Source organism: Lonchura striata, chromosome 5 (genome assembly GCF_046129695.1).
Source record: "Lonchura striata isolate bLonStr1 chromosome 5, bLonStr1.mat, whole genome shotgun sequence".
In the NCBI taxonomy this organism is placed as follows: Eukaryota; Metazoa; Chordata; class Aves; order Passeriformes; family Estrildidae; genus Lonchura; species Lonchura striata.
In genome coordinates, this window is record NC_134607.1 from 23,534,346 (window position 1) to 23,556,732 (window position 22,387).

General features: G+C 46.2%; 2 protein-coding genes across 3 annotated transcripts; one reads left to right on the forward strand and one right to left on the reverse strand.

Moving 5' to 3' along the window:
• Positions 1-1,731: 1,731 nt before the first annotated feature.
• ANKRD54 (ankyrin repeat domain 54) lies at positions 1,732-11,253 on the reverse strand. The gene is made up of 8 exons (XM_021554065.3): positions 11,006-11,253; positions 10,608-10,655; positions 6,212-6,310; positions 5,720-5,791; positions 5,268-5,315; positions 5,030-5,154; positions 4,073-4,180; positions 1,732-3,417 (listed from the first exon to the last, which is right to left on the reverse strand). Exons 1-8 carry the CDS (start codon positions 11,244-11,246, stop codon positions 3,343-3,345), a joined length of 816 nt encoding a protein of 271 aa, XP_021409740.1. The 5' UTR covers positions 11,247-11,253; the 3' UTR covers positions 1,732-3,342.
• Positions 11,254-11,427: 174 nt separating this feature from the next.
• EIF3L (eukaryotic translation initiation factor 3 subunit L) lies at positions 11,428-20,952 on the forward strand. 2 transcript variants are annotated; one of them, XM_021554063.3, is made up of 13 exons: positions 11,428-11,557; positions 11,634-11,682; positions 11,762-11,972; positions 12,554-12,633; positions 12,888-12,949; positions 14,242-14,311; positions 14,994-15,067; positions 15,909-16,080; positions 16,343-16,497; positions 17,267-17,437; positions 18,423-18,920; positions 19,892-19,972; positions 20,716-20,952. In XM_021554063.3, the coding sequence occupies exons 1-13, from the start codon at positions 11,525-11,527 to the stop codon at positions 20,752-20,754; spliced, it is 1,695 nt and encodes a 564-aa protein (XP_021409738.1). In that variant the 5' UTR covers positions 11,428-11,524; the 3' UTR covers positions 20,755-20,952. The 2 variants fall into 2 exon arrangements, with proteins under 2 accessions (XP_021409738.1, XP_031359510.1); XM_031503650.2 differs by lacking the exons at positions 11,428-11,557; positions 11,634-11,682; positions 12,554-12,633 and having other exon boundaries at positions 11,778-11,972.
• The last annotated feature ends 1,435 nt before the right edge of the window (positions 20,953-22,387 follow it).

Consider the following 22,387-nt stretch of genomic DNA (forward strand, 5'->3'; position numbering starts at 1 on the left):
ATTCTCATTCTGGATACAGCTGCTGAGCATGACAGGTTAGTTAAGGCTCTGGGTATGACTGGCTGATGCAAAGAAACCTAAAACTTTTCTCCATTCAGTGCCAAACACATGGTATGGCTCAGGGCAGCCCACAGTGTCAAGCCCCATGGCAGGAAAGCAGAACTGACTGTGGTGATTCATAGAATACAATTCCTACATGATACTTTTTTTTTTCTCCGTTGAAAACCAAATGTGCTTTTCTCTTTCTTACCTGGTGTTAGTTAAAGCAGTGGCAAGACTTCATGTAACCATTTGGTTTTTTATTACCTCTCCTGCCATGGTGGGAGCAGGGTGGCAAAAGAAGCAAGACAATCGCTCCTGGCAGGCTGCAGCACCCCCACCTTTTCCCTCTGTCAGGAGCTGTTAAGAAAAACCCAGCACCAGGCAAGAAAAAAGCCTGAAGAGCTGTGGACAACATCACGTGTGCTGAGACTAAAAGCTTCACTCTTGAGTCTCAGCTAGATGTGTTCCTGGGTTTGAGGCAAGCTTGTAAGAGGTGTCTACTTAGAGATAACATCAGCAACTAAAGTAACTGCAGGGATAAAGAGCGTTTTAGCCACGTGCTCTTCAGGTACCTTAATGGTCTCCTCAGCAACAAGGCTGCTGAGGGCAGAAGCGCTGGCAGCTGAGTGTATGTGGACATCAAGACTGGGCTGTAAAGATGGGAAGAAACAAGATCAGTAAAGACTGGGCATGAAGGTCACCTGCTCCTGACATAGGGGCCACGCTGGAAGTTCTCTGCTCTGCCCAGATGTCCCTCCCCAGCCCCTTATCCTCTTGCTGTCTCTTCACAGCACAGCCATTTTATTCAGCATGGGGCAAGGCACAACTTCTGCCACTGGGTGAGGCTGCTTTTCCTCTCTGCAAAATATCTCATCTTCCAGCTTGAAGCACTCCTGCTGGGAGTCTCTTTCCTCTGTTTGTACAGTTTCACAGCAACTACCTAGATTTTAAATTTGGATTTCTTGGCTGTGGATGTCAGGATCAGAAAAGGTCAGCCAGCAACCCTGTACTTCGATCTGCAAACAGAGTGGTGTAGCAGCCAGAGGCCCTGCAAGGCCTCCCTGGCGGTCACTTGCCTAAGATAAGAAATGCCTAGTCATGATGACTGCGCCAAAGAAGCCCCTCTTTTGCCTTCAGACCCTCGTTATCTCTCTGTAAGACTGTAGGTCATATTTGCCTTGACCCTTACTATTGGACCAATTTCCAACACCCCGTACCCTATATTAAACCCCATTTCTGGAAGAGCTGCCACTGAAACCCTTCGCAGGAGCTGCCAATAAAGGCACATCTGTGGAACTGCATACAGCCTTCTCCTCTCTCTCCCCACACGTCTGCCCGGGGCACTTAGCAAGCAAAGAGCTGAAATCACTGAAGAGCTGAATCACTAAAGAGCTGATCTCACTTAAGAGCTGAGCTGCTTGCTAAGATTGCCTGTGGCTGGGAGCTTGCCTGAGGGGCCTGGACAGGTTGTGCTTATCAGCCCAGGGAAACCTAGGCAGCTGGGGTCAGATAGACCTGGGGAACCCCAGGCCCTAATAGAGTGGTGATTGAACTCAAACAACTTTGTGTTGTCACTTCTGATTTGAGGACCAGGTATGAGAGTAGCAGTTACCAAGTCCAGTGCTGTGCATGGGGCCTGGAACAGACATAAAAAAGAGGAATGGGCCGCTCTAAGAAAGAGAACTTGGCTGAGGAGTCATAAAAGGCTGACAGGATTTTATTGAAGTTGAAAATACAAAAAGGTCAGATTGTCTCTCACCCTCTCGGTATCCTTCCCATCAAGCACATCATAATGAAGTATCACAGTGACAGCTCTAGCCCAGCCATGAGACTGCTGCTCCCAGCTGCATCCTCCAGCAGCCCACAGACGAACCCATCTAAAAGCCATGCCTATTTCTGATATCTCAGTTTTGAACAGAGGTCCACTTAGCCTCTTCCTGGACAAGAGGCAGATATCAGAGAACATGCTGACCTAAATATCTCTGAAAAATGCTCCAAACTGTGGCTACTGCATATTTAAGCTGAATCTTAATAATAAACTCTTTGAAACCAGCGACTCCCAAGCTGTAGGATAGATGTGGCTATCAGCACATCATGATGTGGAACACAGGTGGGAACTCAGATCACTATTGACATGTTCTTGTCACCCTGTTGCTGTTGGTGCCCCATCAACAAGACTTCCTGGATCCCTGCTCCACAACAACTCTTCATTGCTAACCACAGTGGGCAGAAGAGAGAGAGCAGCAAGAGCATTTCCCTGCATCCTTCATAGCTGCATCACTTCAGGCTCCCAGCATAAGCCATAATTTGTTTCTCACACTCCACTTGAGGTTCTCCATGACAAGAGATACAGATGGGCTGAGCAATGGGTTTGGTGCTGCTGAGGCAGAGGTAAATCCACCTCCATCCTAGCCCAGGAATACATCTGAGTCCACAATACCTCCTGTCACAACTGGACCTCTTGCCTGAGACTGCCAGTAACAGGAAACACAAATGTTAGTTAGGGTGGGGCTTTTTTGCAAGATGTAGATGTCTGACTAGAACTGCATTAAGACTGTCACCCTCCAATCCTTATGCTCGCAACAGGACAGATCTGACCTGCTAGCTGTGTACTTGGGTATTTTTTTGGAAGTGTTACACTGTAATATTTAAGCACTAACTTGCAGCAGACTTAAAAAATGGGTCCAGCGAAAGGTGTTAGTCTAGCCATGAAAAACTTTGTATCCCATTTGAAACCAGACACATTCTCTGCCTTCTGACACCAGGCTCTGCAGACAGTGAGAATTAAGCCTCAGTGCATATTTCCTAAGGCAGAATGTTTGCTCAGCTTCTAGCATGCAGAATTAAATGTGTGTTCTTCTCATAGCACAAAGCCTTCTGCTGTTCAAGGCATTCACGTTCTCCCTCATGCAACTGAGCAGTATGGAGGTGGCAAAAGGTGCCTGTTCCAAGCATTTCTGTGATGCTGGCCAGCTGCTGAGTGCACTAGTCAGATCTGACGTATTTAGGAGAAGGCAAAATATCTCTGGAAAAGGTACCCTGTTCATCACCAGCCCATCTGGTAAAACGTAGAGCAGCTCTTTTACCCCAAAGTCACAGCTGCAGCATTCTTGTCTGTTGCCTTTGTTGTGCAAAGCCTGCTGCCTTCCCCAGGAACAGTCTGAGCACCACTGGAGAGTCAGTCTGGGCAGGAATGGCTGCTGGCAGCAATGTTTAGTCAGTGATCTGAGAAGCAAACTTCAGCTTCCTTTCCTCTCTAAGGTTTCTTCTGCTGCTTCAGGAAGATGATTTGGCAGCCCATTACCTGTTGTCCATCTTCTGCATCTGCAGGCTGAGCGATGTGAAGCTGGCCAGGAGGTCTGTAACCTCATCCACCTGAAAGAATACAGATGGCCATCAGGGAGGGGAGTGTAGCTGTGCAGCCATCCAGCCCCAGAGAAGAAAGCCCCATGCAGCAGGTACCACCCTTGCACTAGAATTGCCAGTAATGCCCATGCTGAACTTATACTAGGACAGGATCCTTTTGGTGCCAACAATCATGCAGAAGGGCTACTATCCTCATCATCAAACAAGCCCTAATCTAAGGCAATGGGAGCTTCTCTCCATTCTTGAGGAGGCGATGCTTGACCTCCATCCACTATATTTGATTTTGCCAGTCCTTAAAATACAAGCATGTTGCTACATTGCCCAAAACTCAAATATGGTATCAGGGCTATTTCCTCACAGCCTGTTTCTAGGGGCCAGTCTTTGTAGGGAAAAAACCCCAGGCCCTGCAACCCTGTGTGGTTGTGCTGATCCTGGCTTTACACTGACTGTATCCTCAGTTTCCCTGCTGCTTGGCCCTGTGGTGCTTTCTGCATTTTCAGTTTTCACCTAAAGGAGTACCATGAGCCATCATGTAACTTGCCCACTTGACCCAATGTGAGCAAGAACTATGTCTTCAATGCCCCATTACTCATGCAGTTACATTCTCCTAAATGCAGGAGTCCCAATGCAAGGAGGTGAGTCAGAGTAGCTCAATGCTGCCTACCTGCTCCTTTGTGCTAGTCATCTGTAGCCTGGAACAGAGGTCATCCAGCTGTTCCTTCTGCTCATGCCTCCCCAGACGGTCCAGGTATTCCCGCAACATCTGGATAATCTGAAACAAACAGGCATAAGAGGCAAACATCAGTGAGCTGCACCAGGCTGGAGTGTTTCTACAGGAAAAATAAAATTGCCAAGCACACAGCCTTGAAGCTGCAGCACATGGCAGAGTACATGACCCCTAGAGAGGAACCCAGACAAAGCAATTACATGGCACTAATGGCAGCATCAGACTCCAATGAGTCACCAGAAGTGCTCACCAGTGACAGATGGACTAGTTGTGATCCTTGTGCCTGGTTAAGAACAGGGAAGAGAGACAAGCCCAGCTGAAGCAGCACAAAGTCTAGCCCTGAAAGCACCAAACTTTTCTCTATGGCTAGTTGGCTTCCCTCACTGTGAGGAGCAGGGATTTCTAATTCCAGCAGGATCTGCTCATGCACAGAGGATAAAAATCCTTGTGTCTATGTGGCTCCTGAAGGGAGGCCCATGCCCCATGCATTTGCAGACCCAGGAGTGCTTTCCTGCAAATGCTATGTGCTATGCCTCCACATACTGCAGCTGGGTAGAGTGTGCTAGGAATACACAGCATGTGTATGGCACAGCTATAGCCTTGTGGCTGTGGTCCTTCTTCTGCCACAAGCCATCTCTTACACCGTGGTTGAAGAAAAGAGTATGTTCCATACAGCCCAAGAATTCACTCAATGCATCCTTAGCTTACCAGAGCCAAGGGAGGCCCTGGAAAATATTTAAAGTAGAGGCTGGGGAAAAAGGGAGGTCTTTGAGAAATGGAAGTCAAACTCTTCTCTCAGCAGTTAAGAGCCTACAGAAAGGCATTTAAGTAAAGGGTACAGGAGGCTGCCAGAGGCTGTACCCCCTTATGAGAATATGGAGCTGTTTCTTTTACCTGTTTCACTTCAAGGCGTACAGCCTCCAGGCTGTGGGAGAATCCTTCCTGCAGGATATTCAGCTTTGATTTAGCGAGGTGCAGTGGAGTTCTGCCAGCTCGATCCAAGGCATCAACTCTGGCCCCTGCAAGATGCACGAGCAGGGACAGTGAGGTCTGTCATCAGGATTTGGTGTCCCTGGGAGTTTCAACGGGGCAGGAAGGGAACAGGCTGTAACTGTTATAGAGGAAATGTTACCTCCGCGCAGCAGCGTGGTGATGACAGGAACGTGGTTCGTGCAGGCAGCTGGGGAGGGAAAACACAGGACACACAACTCAGAGGTACAAACAAAAATGAGTTTCTGCTCAACCACAGAGCTTGCTGCTTCCCTGAGGGCTTCTCTGCCAGAGGAAAGAGGAACAGCCCAAATGCTAGGGTACCTACCCACTCAAGCCTGAATACTTATTTGGAACTCTATCTGCACTCCTTGGGGCTGGCAGAGGGAGGGAAATCAATTTTTTTAAACCTTTTCTTTGACTTTAAACTTCTGTGAGGAGTGAATCTGATGAAGTGCAGAGTCCCTCCTAGGAGCTTAAATTTGGAGATGCATTCTGTGAGGCACAGGCAACAGAAAGGTGGAGAGGAAAGGAACAGTAAGGAGGTTCTCACCTCACTTCTCTGCATGCAAAGCTCATCTGTGTGGTACTTACCCAAGTGTAAGGGAGTATTGCCCAGCCCATCTCTCTGGTTTGGGTCAGCCCCATGGTCCAGAAGCAATTGGACTAGAAACAAGGAAACAGAGACACATCAGTCCCTTCCCTCTGGCCCACAGGTCAGGCCCACAGGTCCATGTGGCAGCCACCAGGCTTCTGTTCAGCTCATCAGCTTCCTTACAAGACAGGGGTTTGCACATCAATGCAGAAGGACCCAGCACAAAGCCATGCAGGGCCACTGCTCCTGGGCTCTCTGATGCAAAGAACTGGGAGTAAGGACACTCTTCCCTCTGCACCAGTACAGTCCTAGAGCTGGGAGGTCCTGCTCCCCTTCCAGCAGGCAGACATGGCAAACCCTGGGGCCAGAGTTGGCAACTTTGACACAAAAGGTACAGAAAAGAACAATCTCTGACAGGTGCTGAAGCACAATAAAAAGCATCCTTCAAAATCCCTGCCACAGAGAGGTTGGAGAACTGCCCCCCCACTCACCGATGTGATTGTTGCCATTGCAGGAGGCAAAGTGCAGGGCTGTCCGGCCTTTGTCGTCTGCAGCACAGGGGTCAGCTCCATCCTCCAAGAGTTGCTGCACTGACAGACCCAAGGAGAAGAAAGCAGGTAAGCTGAAGGGGCACCTGATCAGAGAGGTGATGCTCTTTTGGGAGTAGATACACATGTTGTCAGCTGCTAAGTCAACTGGACTTGAACCAGTTGCTACCACTATCCTAGCTCAGCAGAACCAGCCTAAGCAGCATAACCTCCACCCTCTGATTCAGCCTTCACCACCTTCCACATGTTGCCATAAAAGATAAGCCAACAGCTCTAACGGCTAAAGATCCACCTACACAAATTTTCAAGCTCCAAGGACAATCAGCAGCCAATACCTAAAGAAGAATACAAAAGCATAGGAAGGATGTGGTAAAAACTCTTGGTTTTAGTCAGCTGCATCTCAGGCACTTCCCAAGCTAGAATTAGCATCCTGTGCTCACTACCCCTCCATGGGCTTTCCCTGTGGATTTACATGGTCATTTTCTGCACCTGTGTAAACTTTTGACATTTACATGGACTCATGGTGAGAAGTTTCACAGCGTAACCACAGGTAGTGAGAAAAGCCACTTCTTCACACCTGTTTTGATTATGCCCCTTCCTAACCAATGGTGGCCACAGTTTGGGAAGCAAGCAGGGGAATGTACCAACTTGCCAAGAGCTGAGCAAAGAGATCAGTAAAGGGTGGAAAGATTAGGGGCATAAAAATAGCACCTACAGCAATATGTATTAGAGGCATCTGTAAGGGCTGCTACTTCTGTTGTTTTGAGATCATCTGATATACTATCTGGTGTGTAAAATAAGAGCTCATTCCATAGCTGTTAAAAATGCTGACAGGTTCACAGTGTTTTGAAATCTTCAAACAGCATATCCTACAACAGTCAAGACTGTTTCAGGCCACTGAAAGTCACCATTCATCTCAGCTTCCAGAAACTGAATTACAGCCACCTCTGAATTTCTTCCTGTACACATCCTACTTCAAGTGTGGTACAGAACTGACAAGAACACCTAAAATGATGGAAGTGGCATTAACATGGGATGTTTGACACTTCAGAAGAAAGAATGGAAGACTGACAGTGCCCCAGTGAGAACCATTAACTGGAACACTTTAGCTACTCTTCCCCTGAACCAAGTAGGAATGACATAACCTCTCCACCCAGTGCCACCACAGGAAACAGCAAAGATGTTTACTTGTTGCTGAAAAATAAATTAATCATTGCACACTTCCTCAAGCTGCAGAGAAAACAAAACACAAGAGGACTGTAAACATGGGAAACTGTCTATCAAATCTAAGGTGGATTGAAACCAAGACTTACATAAAACTGCATTCTTTCATCTCCCTGTTGGAAATGATATAACTTTTTAATAATTTTAGTTAGTGATTTTAATTAACTTTTAAATTAATAGCTCTAGTAAATCATAATCTATATATACAATTATAAACAGTGTGTGATTCTTAAATTATTCTTAGCCAGTATTTAGCAAAGCTGTCATAATGTACTTTTGTAGGAACATAGCTTGGGGAAACTACTGGAACTTTAACTTTTGATAAACTAACTCTGACATGCTTCAATGAACAAAACCTGAGAAAGATGTATGGTTGAGGTTGGACATCTAGAATGTAGAATTTATGGACCACAAGGACTGTGCAGAAACCAGAAGATAAATAAGGGACTAACAAAGACTTTCCAACTCAGTGTATGTGTTGGAAAGTCCCTACCAGAGGAGAAAGATACTAAAAAGACTAAAAATATAGACCAGCTAGCATGAGAAGCAAGAAATCAATACCCCACAGAGGACACCGTACTAATTAATAGAAGAGAATTATGCAATTTACAACCAATGAACATTCATTTATTTGTTTGCTAAAAAATATAAATAAGTGAAGAAGTTTTATATCTGAGTCTGAGTGGAGGTCAGAATTTTGTGAGCCACAAAAATCCCTCCTGGCCAGCAACAACGTAACATCTTACGCACTAACACTATAAAGAAAATGTTAGAGGGGTTTATTTACCCCAACAATTTAGAAGGATTTAGTAACAATTTACTGGTGACCCAGGTGAGACAACGCATTTGATGTTCCACAGACTTACAGGAACAAGGACTTTGGTGCACACTGAAAGACTTTTTTCAGGGAAAATGTTCAATCCTCTGATCCAGGCAAGTTCAAGGCAAAAAATCCTGGGAGTTTATTAAGACATTACTGAAGGTTTAAAAAGGTATACCTAATCATAAGCTTGCACTCTCTAACATAATAAGAGTTAAGAAAGTTATGATATATAATTGGCTATTTTCTATTAAAGTTAGTGTAAAACTCTGTAAGTGAATATTAATGGAATTGTGTTTGAGTCCCACTGTCTAGTTGGAAAACTCTAATTGTAAAACTATATAAGTGACAGTCAAAAGGTGTTGAGTCTTCACCCTCTGCTTTGCCCATAAATTAGTCAGACAGTGCTGCTTGCATGAAGAGCCACGTTGTGGAAGGGCTTTGCCCAGATATGTCTGCTTATTGAAGCCTATGGTATCTGTTAGTGTTGGAAAATGTGTGTGTTAACGTGTGTCATAAGCATAAATTGAGTCTGTATGAAAACTCATTGGCTGTAAGAGTGTTTAAGCCATTGTATGTTGACTGTGAATTTTAGTGTACTTGGTGTGTACTAAGTGTTTGGTTTTGGGTAATGTAAATTGTTAAAGCGAGGGTCCTTTGCTCAGAGCCCTCTCCTGGCGTTAGAACAGCGGCTGCTCCTCCTAGCTGACTGGGGTTATGTTGGTGTGCACAGAGCGCTCTCTCGTGTCGTGTTTTTGTCATTGCTGGAATTTCTATTTACTGTGGGCTTTCCTTTTTCTTCTCGAGCCCGGGAAGAGGGGTATACGCAAATGTTTGCCTTTAGGTTGCATTTTGCAGCACTGGAAAGAATTTAAAAGCAATTCTTTAACTGGTAATAGCATAATGTATTCTCTGGTGGCTAGAGTATCTATTAGATAATCAAGGAAAATGGTCAGTTCATGGTATTTGACACCAAAATGGTATTTTAGAGTTGATATTATATTGCCAAAAGAAAGAGAAATGGAACAACATAGTACCTCAAGCAGTGATGAGAGAAGCAGGAAAAGATAAACACAGAGAAACACACTGGGGAGCAGAAGCTATGAGAGACAACTTGAAACATCAAGCAATTAGTGTAAAAATACCAGGAATTAAAAGTGTAGTCAGTAAGTGTATATGTTTGCAACACAATCCACAGCCCTACAAAAGACCTCCTTTAGGGATTATAAAAAGAGAAAACTGTCCTGGAGTTTATAGGCAAACAGATTTTTCTGAATTACCTCGACAAGAAGGATATTGATACATATTGGTTTTAGCTGACACATTTTTTGGATAGCTACTTGCACCAACAAAGCAAGAGAAGTTACCAAGATATTGTTAAAAGAGATAATACCCCGATTTAGAATTTCATTCGGAATTAATGATCTATGATATCTTATAACAAAATACAAGCAAATTTTTTGCATCTTGATGTCTTAAGTTTTGCTAGATATTCAACAATTTAAGTGCAAGTAATCATAAAGGAAAATTAAGATCACTTCCAAAGGGGGAAATTTTTGGAAATGTCAGAACTTTTTAGTAATTTTAGCTAATGTTTTTAATTACCTTTTAATTAGATTGTTTAGTCATAATCAATAAATATTAATTCATTATAAATTGTGTGTTATTCTTTTATTACTCTTAGCCAGCATCTAGCAAAGTTGTCATTAAGTTCATTTTGTAGGAGCACAGATTGCAAAATTTACTAAGACTTTAAGTTTTGATAAACTAACTCTGATATGCTTCAATTAACAAAGCCTGAGAGACAAAGATGTAGTGTTGAGGTTGGACATCTGGAAAGCAGAATTTATGGATCACAAGGGAATTTTGCAGAAACTAGGAGAGTCCAGCTCTGGCCCTGGTTCTAATCTACTGGGTCACACTGCCTCATCATACAGTGTATGGCTTAGGTAATCATAACTTTTTCACCTAAATCAAAACATTATTCTCTTGCTGCTAACAACTGGGCAAAAGAACATACCAAAACAGCTGGGACAGTACAGCGTTGATTTAGGCCCAGGCAGATGGAAAACTAACACTATGAACCAGGTGCAATGAAAAAGTGAAAACAATAACCAGCCACACTCTGCTTGGAGAACAAACCTGGATTTTAAAAAAGCCTTTTCTACATCTGAAGCATCTAAAGCACCCTGACCACAAACTATCTGCATCCACTTCCTCCTCTCCTGGAGTAAGAGCCTTTGAGATAATGCCCTTCCAAGAAGAGGTCCCAAGTGGGACTGACAGAAGCCTTACCTGTGTCCAAATCGTTGCTATTGGCAGCTTCACGCAGCCTTTTCAGAGCTATGGAGGAAAGAAAGCAATTACTGGAAAGTACAGAGGGAAAAGGCACGTTTCCCTACAGACACGTTCCACCCCGGTGTTCGAGCACACGCGGGGGGCCAAATCAGGCTGCTACCGGCTCCAGAGAATGGGAAGCAGATCAGGACAGCAGGATATAGAATGGTTCTCCTGTCTCCTGCCGAAGCGGGCTGCGGGCCCGCCCGCTCCCGACGGGCGCCTTCCCCCGGCAGGGACGGGCACGGAACAGAGCCGCCCGCCCTCCCTTCCCTCCCTGCCTGCCGCGGCCCGAGCGGGGCGGGCCGCAGAGCGGCTGTTCGGCCGCGGGACAGCGGCTCCCCGCCGCCGCTCACCGTGCGCCTCCTTGCCCGTCGGGCCCAGCCGCCGGTGGAGGCGGGCGGCCCTGCGCAGGCGGCGGGCCGGGATCTTGCCCGCGGGCTCCTCCCGCTGCCACAGGACGTGCAGGTAACCGAGGGGTGCGTCCGCTCCGAGCGGCGGCAGCGCGATGCGCGGCTGCGGCTGTGCCTCCGAGTCCGGCCCCGGCTCCGAGTCCGGCCCCGCGGCGGGCGCCCCGCCAGCCCCGCCGCCCTCCATCCCGTCACGGCCGGGCCGGCAGGGGCGGGACGCCACCGGCGGCACAGCCCGCGGTGCAGCCAATGGGCAGGGAGCGGGCGGGGAGGCGCGGCGGGCAGGGGCCAGAGAGCCTGACGGGCAGCTGCCTTCCCCAGTCAGACAGAGAGGGGCGGCCGGCCCGCCCGGGTGAAGACAGGCACTTGCTGTGGCCAGTAGAAGGGCTCCGCTCGGCCCTTCGCCCCGCCCCCGCGCCAGGCCCGCGTTTCCGCCCGCAGCGCTGTCCGCGCCGCGCCGCCGCCATGGCCTACCCGGGGGAGGACTACGACACCGAGGTGCGGGCCGCGGGCCTGGGGGGCGCGGGGCTCGGGGCCGGGTTCGCGGGGACTCACTGCCGCCCTCTCCCCACAGGCTGCCTACGACCCCTACGCCTACTCCAACGACTATGACATGCACACGGGTGAGTGTGAGCGCCCCGCGCCTGCCTGCGCCCCGGCCGGGCCGTGCGGCGCTGCCTCACTGCTCCTCCTTCTCCGCAGGAGACCCCAAGCAAGACCTGGCCTACGAGCGCCAGTACGAACAGCAGACCTACCAGGTGATCCCCGAAGTGATCAAAAACTTCATTCAGTATTTTCACAAGACGGTGTCAGATCTCATTGACCAGAAGGTGTATGAGCTCCAGGCCAGCCGCGTTTCCAGTGATGTTATTGACCAGAAGGTGTACGAGATCCAGGACATTTATGAGAACAGGTACTTCCAACAGATGGAAATCACTGTTTTAACTTGTGATGCTGTTAAAAGGGAAGGCTGCTACCTGTGCTGTTCCGAACTTGGGCTTTCTCTGAAACGGGTTTTGTTTGGTAACTGTGAAAAAAAATTCGTTGGTATTACCAGCCCATTAGGCCAATGTGAGTATAGACGAGTTGTGATTTGTCTGAAGGGAAGTGTCAGCCCTGGCCTAACAGGGAGGGAGGCTGCAAAGAGGGCTCTCAGTGGTGTTAGTCTGGCAGTTTGCAAAAACCTGAGGTACAGCTTTTGTGTCTCTTCCAAACGGTTGCTTCCACTCCTGCTTGTAGCTGGGGCAGCTTGACTTAAAGGGAGTGTGGAAGTGACGTACATGTCTGTTTCATGCCTGGGAGATAAATTGCAATCTTACTGCTCAGCTTGTGATTCTCATGGTATGCTTCAACATTGGATTTACTAGCAGGGGTTGGTGGTGCTGCTCAGCTTTCATCAAGTCCAAGGCCTCTCTCTGTTGTCATCTCTGACTCCAGCACTGTCATACTGAGTGAAACGTGGATTTTCATACCTCATGTGTGTCTGTTTTTCAGCTGGACAAAACTGACAGAAAGGTTTTTTAAGAACACTCCATGGCCAGAGGCTGAGGCCATTGCTCCTCAGGTTGGAAATGGTGAGTCTTTCCACTTTCTGTTGGGTTGTCAGAGAGAGAAGGAACTGAATTTCTCCTGACCCTGAGTTATCAGGTGCACAGCGTTGTTGCTGCCTGAGTCGGTCGCCTTTGTTCACTCTGGCAGCTCTTTCAGCAGATGCCTGGCAAGAAGTCAGACTTGAGTGAAGCGTCTTTTTGTGCTTCCTTTCGTTGTTCTGGCAGAAGGCTTCTAGGCCTTGTGGCTTGCTAATGTCCTCTTATGTTGTCTTTTCCAGATGCAGTTTTCCTGATCCTATACAAGGAGCTGTACTACAGGCACATCTACGCCAAAGTCAGCGTGAGTGTTGGCCCTGTGTCTTCTTGTGGGCTGCTTGCTGGCTTCTCTGTGCCAGCAAACTTGACAAGTCTTGCTGCCCTACAGTATCAGTGGTCCCCTAACCTTTGCAAGGCAGGATTGGATGGGTTCATGAGCTGTAAGTCACACTGATTTTAGGGAAGATTAAAATTTTTGCTTTTGGTAGTTTAGTAAGGATTCACTGACTGCTGAAAAGCAAGAAAGACTTGATTGTCTGTTTGAGGCTCATTAGCTGTCTCTTCAGGCTTGGTGGTGATGAGTGTGCTGGTTTCTGTGGTAGCTCAGATGAATCAGGAGACTGGATCTGAGTGTTCAGGAGGCTCTTTGTTTCTAACAGCAAATGTAATGGTTAGTGAGTTAGGGAATAAGGGGGTGTTGGAAGGTAACTGAATTTTCCTTTTTTTTTGCTTATGTGTGTTTCTTTGTTTTTCCTCTTCAAATGAGCAGGCAGTGAGAAGGGGTGTCACAAGAGGAAGGTGCATTATTTGTCATAAAAATCCTCATATGGGATCAGAGTGCCTTATGAAAAGGGAAACATGGATACCATGAAGGATGGAGAAGAAGGAAATGAAAAGAATAGTGCTCTGTGAAACGAAACAAACTTTGTCTTTTTTAAGCCTATTTCTAAGTCTCTTTAATCAATGAGAAAGTCATAGTACTTGGTTCTTAAAGGAAAAAGTCTCAACAGATGCATGACTTTTGGGTAAATAAGTAATAACTGCAGTTTTATTGTAGACCAGAGGGTGGAGAAATGGACACTTTTAAAAGCCTGCTGTGTGCCCAAGCCAAACTTCAGCAGGAGAAACTGGTTTCTCAAGCTGTGCCATTAGTGGTTTTCAGACTCAGTGTCTCCAGCTGAAACAAGAACCAGTAGGTCAAGTGTCTAGGAATTATGTCCAGAAACAGAATTGTTCATCTATTAAGGCTTCTCATGAGCAGAGAAGGAAGGAAAGCTGGTGAAGGAATAGTGAAGTTCTTGAATCTGAACAGCAGAGGGGAGCAGGGAAGGTTAATGCAGAATATTCACAGGATGTTTGACTGCTTGATATCCTGGGAGAATCTGCCTATACAGGAAAAGCCATCCCTATTTTGTGGGACAGCAGTGCTACAATTACAGGTTTTCTGGGCGATGCTGGTGGGTGTCCTGGTTGAATACTGGCTCTAGCACTCCTGAACCAGACCCTCTACTGTTGTGACTGTCCTTATGCTGTTGCCCATGAACTCCCTCCTGCCCTGCTTGATTTGAAGCAGACTCTGCTGACTTCTCTTTGCAGGGGGGGCCCACGCTGGAGCAGAGATTTGAGTCTTATTACAATTACTGCAATCTCTTCAACTACATTCTCAGTGAGTTGCTGCAATTAATTTCTGGTTTGTGAGTTTTGGAGAGAAAGATCAGATGGAGAGGACAGAGCTGGACAAAGGGTCAGAAGAACAGCAACATGTTTCTTTATAAGTAATAGAGGGAAAGATATAAGCTCTTTGCATGTTTGAGTTGAATGAAGAGCAATTTAAATCCATGAATTTAAAACCACAAAAAGCAGAATTAGTTTCCAGTGCTTTCTGAAATACTGTAAAGAATAAAACTTACTTAGCTTTCTTTCTTGCTGAGAACTGCTTCACCTATCTGTATTAAAAAGTAAAATGAAAACTTACAGTAAGGAAAACTTCATAACTGTTTACTGTTGTTGACTCCCCTTGGACCAAATGTTAGTGTTTGTGACTCCCTGCAAAGCCTCATGTGGAGAATGGATCAGTTGGGATAAACCCCTGCAGTCTGTGCAGCTTCTGAGAGCTGATGCTGCTGAGCAGTCACAATCTAGAGATTAACCCTGTGCATGTTCATAGTCTTTGAAAGTGAAGGCAGTCGAGGTAGTCAAAGCTGCATCTCAGCCCTACTGAAAGTTTCGTTCATCTGCTGCCCCACTCCCATTTCAAGGAAATTCTTGTGTTGTTTAATTTGACTATTCCTCCAGTTCTGACAGTGTTCTTGCTGAAGGTGTTAACCCTCTCATCTGTTCTCCTGCAGATGCTGATGGCCCTGCTCCTCTGGAACTGCCCAACCAGTGGCTCTGGGATATCATTGATGAATTCATATACCAGGTATGTGATTATAAAACTGGGCCATTTTGGGGTGTCTTTTCCTTTATTAGTTATATAAATTTTCCATTTCTTCCCATTATTTCCATAGCAAGGGTACCATTGCAAGTTGAAAATCTTTGGTGATCACCGTTACTCTCGTGTTGCCAGGTGGATGAAGAAGTTGTACAGATTTTTAAGTTACAGGGTGCTCTTTGGGGAGTTCTGAGCTTTTGTGCCTATTTGTCTTTCAGAACAAAATTTCTGTCTTTCTTAGTACGGCCCTTATGTGTGCACTGAGAGATTGATGATCTGATTTGAAATAAGCTGTGGTCTGAGGTCTTGACATTAAGAAATGTTTTTCCACTTACTGTTCAGAGTACAACAGTACAGATCTCAAATGCTATTGATTTTTCTCTTCTAAGAATATATTCCCTTTTCTGTAACTTTTTATTATAGATCTGCCTGAAAGTGTTGTCTTGTCAATCTTGAGAACAAAAAGGATGTGTACATATAAGGGAAAAGATGCATGCATGCAAACACATATTGTAATTTGGTCATTCTCTTTTCTATCTGTTGAGACAGCAAATTTGTGTTTAATTGCCTTTCCTAGTTGTTTCAGAGATCCTTTTCTGCTTCAATTGTCTCCTGGCCTTTTCTGTCTATACTGTGTAATTCTTTTAGATGCTTTAAAGGTGGTATAATCTGCCATTTTAATTTCCATGTGATCTCACATGAAACTTCTTTTTCCATGCAACTTGTAGTTTATTGTAATGCATTTGTAGGAGCAAGTTGAAAGCTTAGTCCACTTACCTGAGCATCTCCAGACAAGCTGTCATCACTGAATCTCTGCTTTTCCCTGTAGTTCCAGTCTTTCAGCCAGTACCGCTGTAAAACAGCCAAAAAGTCTGAAGAGGAAATTGATTTCCTTCGTTCCAACCCCAAGATCTGGAATGTCCACAGTGTCCTTAATGTGCTGCACTCTCTAGTTGACAAATCCAACATCAACCGACAGCTGGAGGTCTATACAAGTGGAGGTGAGCTTTGGGAGGTGCCAAACAGCATTGGTGTCTGTGCTGCCTTGCTTTGATTTGACCCAAGTTGCTTAACTTTGTTTGGGAGCTGGATCAAACCCATAATCAGTGGATGGGTTGGCTGGGAACTGGTTCTGTTGGCCTTAAGTGAGAAGTAGCAGTGATTACATTTCTGGCCTTGCTCCCTTTGTTTTAAACAGAAAAGTATTGTGAGGGTAGCTTGCTTCCTTGGAGGATGACATTGTGGTTCCTTTTTTTCCCCTAGGTGACCCTGAAAGTGTGGCTGGTGAATATGGGCGCCACTCCCTGTACAAGATGCTGGGCTATTTCAGCTTGGTTGGGCTGCTGCGTCTGCACTCTCTGCTGGGAGATTACTACCAAGCCATCAAGGTGCTGGAGAACATCGAGCTCAACAAGAAGGTAATGCAACATGTTTTAACCCTTCTTTTGCAGTCTTCCAAATGCCTCTGTTGAAGCGTGCTGGTGAAAAATTGCTGTGCTGAATCTTCCAGCTGAGGAACTGTTTGTGTCTGCTGTAGTTGTCAGGAGTTTGTGGCTGAGCACAGCTGGAGCTTTGGCATTAAATCAAGCCATATGATAATGCCTGATGCTGTTGCAGCACAATTGCCCAGTTTTTTAGCAGGTTTGTTGAGTTGTGCAACACAGTGTTACAGAGAATACTGGAACTACAAGTGGTAGTGCAGTAGCAACTACCTGAACACACCATTCTTAATTTTGCCAGTGTCTCTTTCTTGTATTTTTGACTTCTGTTCTCACTATGCCCGCTCCCACCTAGGCTGTATTTGCCTTAGAATTGAGTGCTGCTTGTGGCTAATAAAAGTTCAGTTGCAATGGGTTTGAGCCCGGGCTTGGCACAGATCTGCTTATGTGCTGTCTGGCACAGGATGTGGAGTGAAACAGGGGGAAAGGGAACTGAGCAGAGCAATGTTAGGCACAGAGCAAGAGTCCTCTCCTCGCAGGAAGCTGAAACTGGAAAACATAGGAAATGGGATGATCCAATAAAACAGTGAGGAAGCTGCTGCAGGGATGGGTGGGAGGTGAGGTATCCTGAATTAACCCTCTCCTTTCTGTGTTTGGGATGGGAGTGAAAGCAGAGATGACTGAATTGTGGCTAACAAGGGGTGTGGATTGTTTCCCCTAACATGGCATGTTACTCCTTCCTTCTCAGAGCATGTACTCCCGGGTGCCTGAGTGCCAGGTGACCACCTATTACTATGTGGGCTTTGCTTACCTTATGATGCGGCGTTACCAGGATGCCATCCGTGTCTTTGCCAACATCCTCCTCTACATCCAGAGGACAAAGAGCATGTTTCAGAGGACAACCTACAAGTATGAGATGGTAAGAGATAGAATAGACTAGACTTCCCCAAAGAAAAAGCCACTGTCTTCTTTCCCGTCCCTCCTCTATCACCTGGTAGCTTATGTCTAGTAGTCCAACTATTATCCTGGACTTTGCTGGTGATGGTGACTGGGGGATCCTCTGAACTCCTTTGCCATGGATGGCAATGTTTGCTCTTAGCTATGTTACTAGTTACTTTGGGTGTTCCCCATACTGTTGCCCCAGGTCCATGTGCACTCTAGCTTTAGACAGGGTTGTTAATGTGTATCAGCTGCTGATGATATTCTTGTCCATGCTCCTTCAGACTCACCTTTGTTTCTAGTCCAGTGCTGTACTTCAGGTTGCTGCCTTTGTCAGATGTATTTCTATTATCTGATAATTATCCACAGTCATGGCTGTAACAAAGCTCCTTTCTCTTTCTACCAAAGCTGTCTTACCTCCTGATTTTGGTGCCCGTTTCACCTGCTGTCTCCTTTTTATCCTTATGATTAATTCCTAATTCTTTGTTTAGCCAAATGCTGCCAGTCTTAATTCCATGACACTTCAAAAAGTTGGTTGTGTCTGTTTCAGCCACACAGCTGTCCATTTCATCCCACACGCATATAAATCTTCTTTCTCAGTCTTCTCTTCACTGACAACTGTCCCTTGCCAGGAGATGGTTGTTAAACTATATGCCTTCCCTTCTCTGCATGTTCTTGTACCAAAACAGTCAAACACGCTTCTGGCCCTCTGGGTTCTGTGCTGCTGTGGATGCATTTACTCTGTACCTTCCTCTTGCCCACCCTCTCTTTTATTTCTAAGAACATTGATGTCTGGTTCATCCGTTTGCTTTGCCCAGAGGTATTCCTTCTTTGCGCGGTCCCCCTTGAGCATTAGGACCATCAGTGCTTTGTGTAAAGGATCTTCCTTTACAGCTGCCAGCTCCCTCGGGCACCCTAAAGCCTTAGCACACGGTGGTGCTGACAGGGTCTCTTCTCTGTCTCAGATCAACAAGCAGAACGAGCAGATGCACGCGCTGCTGGCCATCGCCCTCACCATGTACCCCATGCGCATAGACGAGAGCATCCACCTGCAGCTGCGCGAGAAGTACGGGGACAAGATGCTGCGCATGCAGAAGGGCGACGCGCAGGTCTATGAGGAGCTCTTCAGTTATGCTTGCCCCAAGTTCCTCTCCCCTGTGGTGCCCAATTATGACAATGTGCACCCCAACTACCACAAGGAGCCCTTCCTGCAGCAGCTCAAGGTCTTTGCTGATGAAGTTCAGCAGCAGGCCCAGCTCTCAACCATCCGTAGCTTCCTCAAGCTCTACACCACCATGCCTGTGGCGAAGCTGGCCGGCTTCTTAGACCTCACAGAGCAGGAGTTCCGTATCCAGCTGCTCGTCTTCAAGCACAAGATGAAGAATCTGGTATGGACCAGTGGCATATCTGCCCTGGATGGAGAGTTCCAGTCTGCCTCTGAGGTTGACTTCTATATTGACAAGGTTGGTATGACCACTTGCTGGCTGGGAAATTCTTTCACCCATGAAATTCTAGAATTGGCAGCACCTAGTTCTGTTCTGTGGGAGACATTCCTTCCTCCTTTGCCATTTATAGGGCTTGCCTGCCCACAATGAAGTTCTAGCCCTGCATAAAAAGAGTGTCAGTGGAAGAAGAGTGATGGAATATCATAGGCAGCTTTGTCAGTCAACATACTTAGAAAACAAACACTTCCCCAGGACGGAGGGAGCTGCTTGTCAGTGTTCTGGGTGGTGATAATTGAGTGACAGATAGTGCTGCTGCTTGTGTGTCAGATGGGATTGTCCTTGTAGGTGTCCCCCACATCTCTTCTTTGTTAGACAAAGCAGAGGTACTGCTTGGTCATGTTACAGGTCTGCTCTGCACTGGAGTAGCATTTAGTTGTGGCTACTCTAGGAGGAATCTAAACACAGACTGTGGAGCTATCACCATCTGCCTTGGAGTTCCAGCAGCAGGAAGCATAGCAAAGAGTCTTGTAGGACTGTAGTCTAGGAAGACAGCAGGAACCATTAGGTTTCTTGCTAGGGAGGAGACCAGGTTACCCTGTGTTCTTGGTCCTTGTAGCAGATCTCTTCTTGCAAGGTTTCATGCCGTGTCTCAGCCCAGCTGTCATGGCATATAGCAAGACTGAAAAGAGGGAAGCATGAACTGGGGTTGGAACTGTCAAACTGCTGCAAAGAGGACAAAACCAGAGTGTATAAGAATGTGGGAAGCGAATACAACCTGAACGGGGGACCCATCCCAGACAAAGGTATGAGGGAAGGCAGCCCAGGGAGAATGGATGGTTGCGGTGGAACTAGCACAGGTTAGATATGTGTAGTGCTGAACCATGTCTGGGGTGAAGCTCCTTAGGCTGATCCTTATATTTGGCAGTTCTTGCTGTCTCCCTGCTAGTAGCACAGTCCTTTTCCTAATCTCATCCTGTTCTCTTTTCCAGGACATGATCCATATTGCAGACACAAAGGTCGCTCGGCGCTACGGGGACTTCTTCATCCGCCAGATCCACAAGTTTGAGGAGGTGAGGCCTGGGCAGGAGAGCTGTGTAGCTCTATAGAAACATGTGGCAGTCATTGGGCTGTGCAGGCCCTGAAAGGTCCACACTTGTGTGAGAGACAGCTGTGTAATTCTATGCTGGACTTAGGCCTGGCTCTGCAAGGCACTGGGCAAAGGCAGGTGTTCTAAGCAGCAGCTGCTGGCCTTTGAGAAATGGTATGTTTTTGTGAGAAGTGCTCAGTTGAGCCACAGTGGAAAAGGAGGAGTTTTACTGTCCAGGGATGCTTATTCCTTTGTCTCTAGATAAATGTGGTGTCCCTGTCAGTAGCACAACCAAAATCATATCTCTAACTTCATAACTATGGCTCTAGAAAATGACCTCCGATTTCTGGAGCATAGATGGGCTTCAGCATTGAGTTTGGCCAGGAGGTGACATTCTGTCACTGCTTCACTCTCTCCCAAGGGAGGTTGTTCTGCACTGGAAACTCAGAGGGCAAAATTGTGAGATTTGGAGACTTAATACAGGGTTGTGATACCGCTGCTACAAGTTTATATCCTCTCTTCTCTCCACATCTTCCTCTGCTGTCTTGGAGAGGAGAGTTCTACTTATTCCCCTTCTGCTTGACATTCTGTATTGGCTCAAGAGCTCTCTTGTCAGAGATTTGGAGAGGAAGGAGTTAAGAGGCATTGGATAAGGTCTGCTGAGGGAAAGCAGCAGTTTGTATCAATCACTGTGTATTTTTTGACCTTTGCTTTCTCTAATTACAGCTGAACCGAACATTGAAGAAGATGGGCCAGAGACCCTAATGTGGATGCAGTGCAGGCCTGGGCAGAGAAGTGGGTGGGAAAGATTATTCTGTGTTGAGGGAGGAGAGCTAGGAGTTCTGGCATTTCTGGAATCTCCTGTGATTCAGAAGATATTTTGTATTTAAATATGCAGACTTGTTTGGCTCAAACTATTCTACGAAGGACAAGACATCTAATAAATTAGTGGAATTTTCCTGATGAGCATTTGTACTCATTTCTTTTTCCTCTGTGGAAGAATATAACTGCATCTGGAGACATGGGCAGCTGCTGTTTGTTTGTGCCATTGTTGGTCCATGTTGCAGGTAACAATAGGGAGCAGAACAATAGGGGAAGGCTGCAGAACTGATTGACAGGAACAAAATTAGTGTCTTCACAGGATTATGGAAAGAGATGTAAGATAATGCTACTCCTTTAGCTTTTACCCCATGCAGTGAATAGACCTGAGTTGTAGTTATGTTCTTAGAAGGTTGCATTTTTGCCTTTCCTCCCCTCTGTTTTATTTTAGTTGCTATGGAGTAGAAATGCTCCAAAGTGGGTTGTTATGTTTTTAAAGGAGAGGAGAGAATTTTTGTAAACATTGAACCAATATTAACTAGTCATCTGATGATATGTCCTTGCTGGAGGTTGTGTTTTATTTCAGCAGAAGTGATGCCGGAGACCTGGCCCTTAATTTAATTGAGTTCAGTTTCTCTGGGAAACTCCCCGAGGGCCTTTAATTTATTAAAACCCTTTAAATGCAAATTTTCCCTCCTCTCCAGCTGCAAATTTGTAGTGCCTTGAAAGAAGGGGAAAAAAAAGTTGAAAACGAGTCACATAAAAGGGAATCAAGGATCTGCAAGTGTTGGGGAAGAGAATGCAAAGAATGAATCGCATCTTTCCACACCCTCTCTCCCTTTTGCCATCTTTAAATAGTTTGGTGTTTGAGTGGTAGAAACAGGTGCAAGAGGAAAACATGCACGTGCAATAGAAAGCTACACAAAGTGTGTTTCAGATGCACCATCTGCCTCTTCGTACCTCTCCCTCTCATTCCTTTCCACTGAGAGAGGTGTCCTAGCTGTCCAGTCTGGCTCTGTGTTTGATTCCCTTTAAACAAAGGGAATAATTAGCCTTTGTTGGATTATATTCTATGTTTGAATGAGGGTCAGGTTTCCAGTGTCCTAGATACTGCTCAAAAGTAAACTCTGTTTCCCATCACAAAGTAACTTAGGCCAACAGGGTACAGGCAGCACAGTGAGATTAAAAGGGCAATTCCTGTTGACCTTCTAGCTGCTGGTGTTGGTGTTATGAATTCTAGGAGCTTACTGTCTCCAGTTCTGGAGGGTTTGATGCAACCATATCATGAAGAAATTAAAGGGCTGAGATACCACTGCATTGCAGCAGCCCGTGGGGAGCTGTGTTCATATCAAGCAGAATCTGCTCCTTTTTGATTTTAGGGCTGTCACTTTTCCTTCTGTGTATTTGCCAACAGCAGCACAGTGAGCATACTTGTCAACAGCAACTGTCCTACTTTCTTACTAACCAAAGCCTAAATCTTTCCCAGGAAGTGCTCAGGTCTATGTGATACTCAACATGAGAACCCTGGCAGGTATCTCCATGACCAGTTCTAGTTCATAGCACAGCAAAGGAATTGAGT

What these genes read in the sequence shown, in the direction of transcription:
- ANKRD54 (XM_021554065.3), bottom strand. Translation starts at nt 11,246, where the DNA reads ATGGAGGGCGGCGGGGCTGGCGGGGCGCCCGCCGCGGGGCCGGACTCG. An exon ending in TAGCAACGATTTGGACACAG is followed by an intron (nt 6,311 to 10,607) that starts GTAAGGCTTCTG and finishes TGGGTCTGTCAG; the next exon opens with TGCAGCAACTCTTGGAGGAT. An exon ending in TGACTAGCACAAAGGAGCAG is followed by an intron (nt 3,418 to 4,072) that starts GTAGGCAGCATT and finishes GTATTCTTTCAG; the next exon opens with GTGGATGAGGTTACAGACCT.
- EIF3L (XM_021554063.3), top strand. Translation starts at nt 11,525, where the DNA reads ATGGCCTACCCGGGGGAGGACTACGACACCGAG. An exon ending in GGGAGGACTACGACACCGAG is followed by an intron (nt 11,558 to 11,633) that starts GTGCGGGCCGCG and finishes CTCTCCCCACAG; the next exon opens with GCTGCCTACGACCCCTACGC. An exon ending in TTGATGAATTCATATACCAG is followed by an intron (nt 15,068 to 15,908) that starts GTATGTGATTAT and finishes TTTTCCCTGTAG; the next exon opens with TTCCAGTCTTTCAGCCAGTA.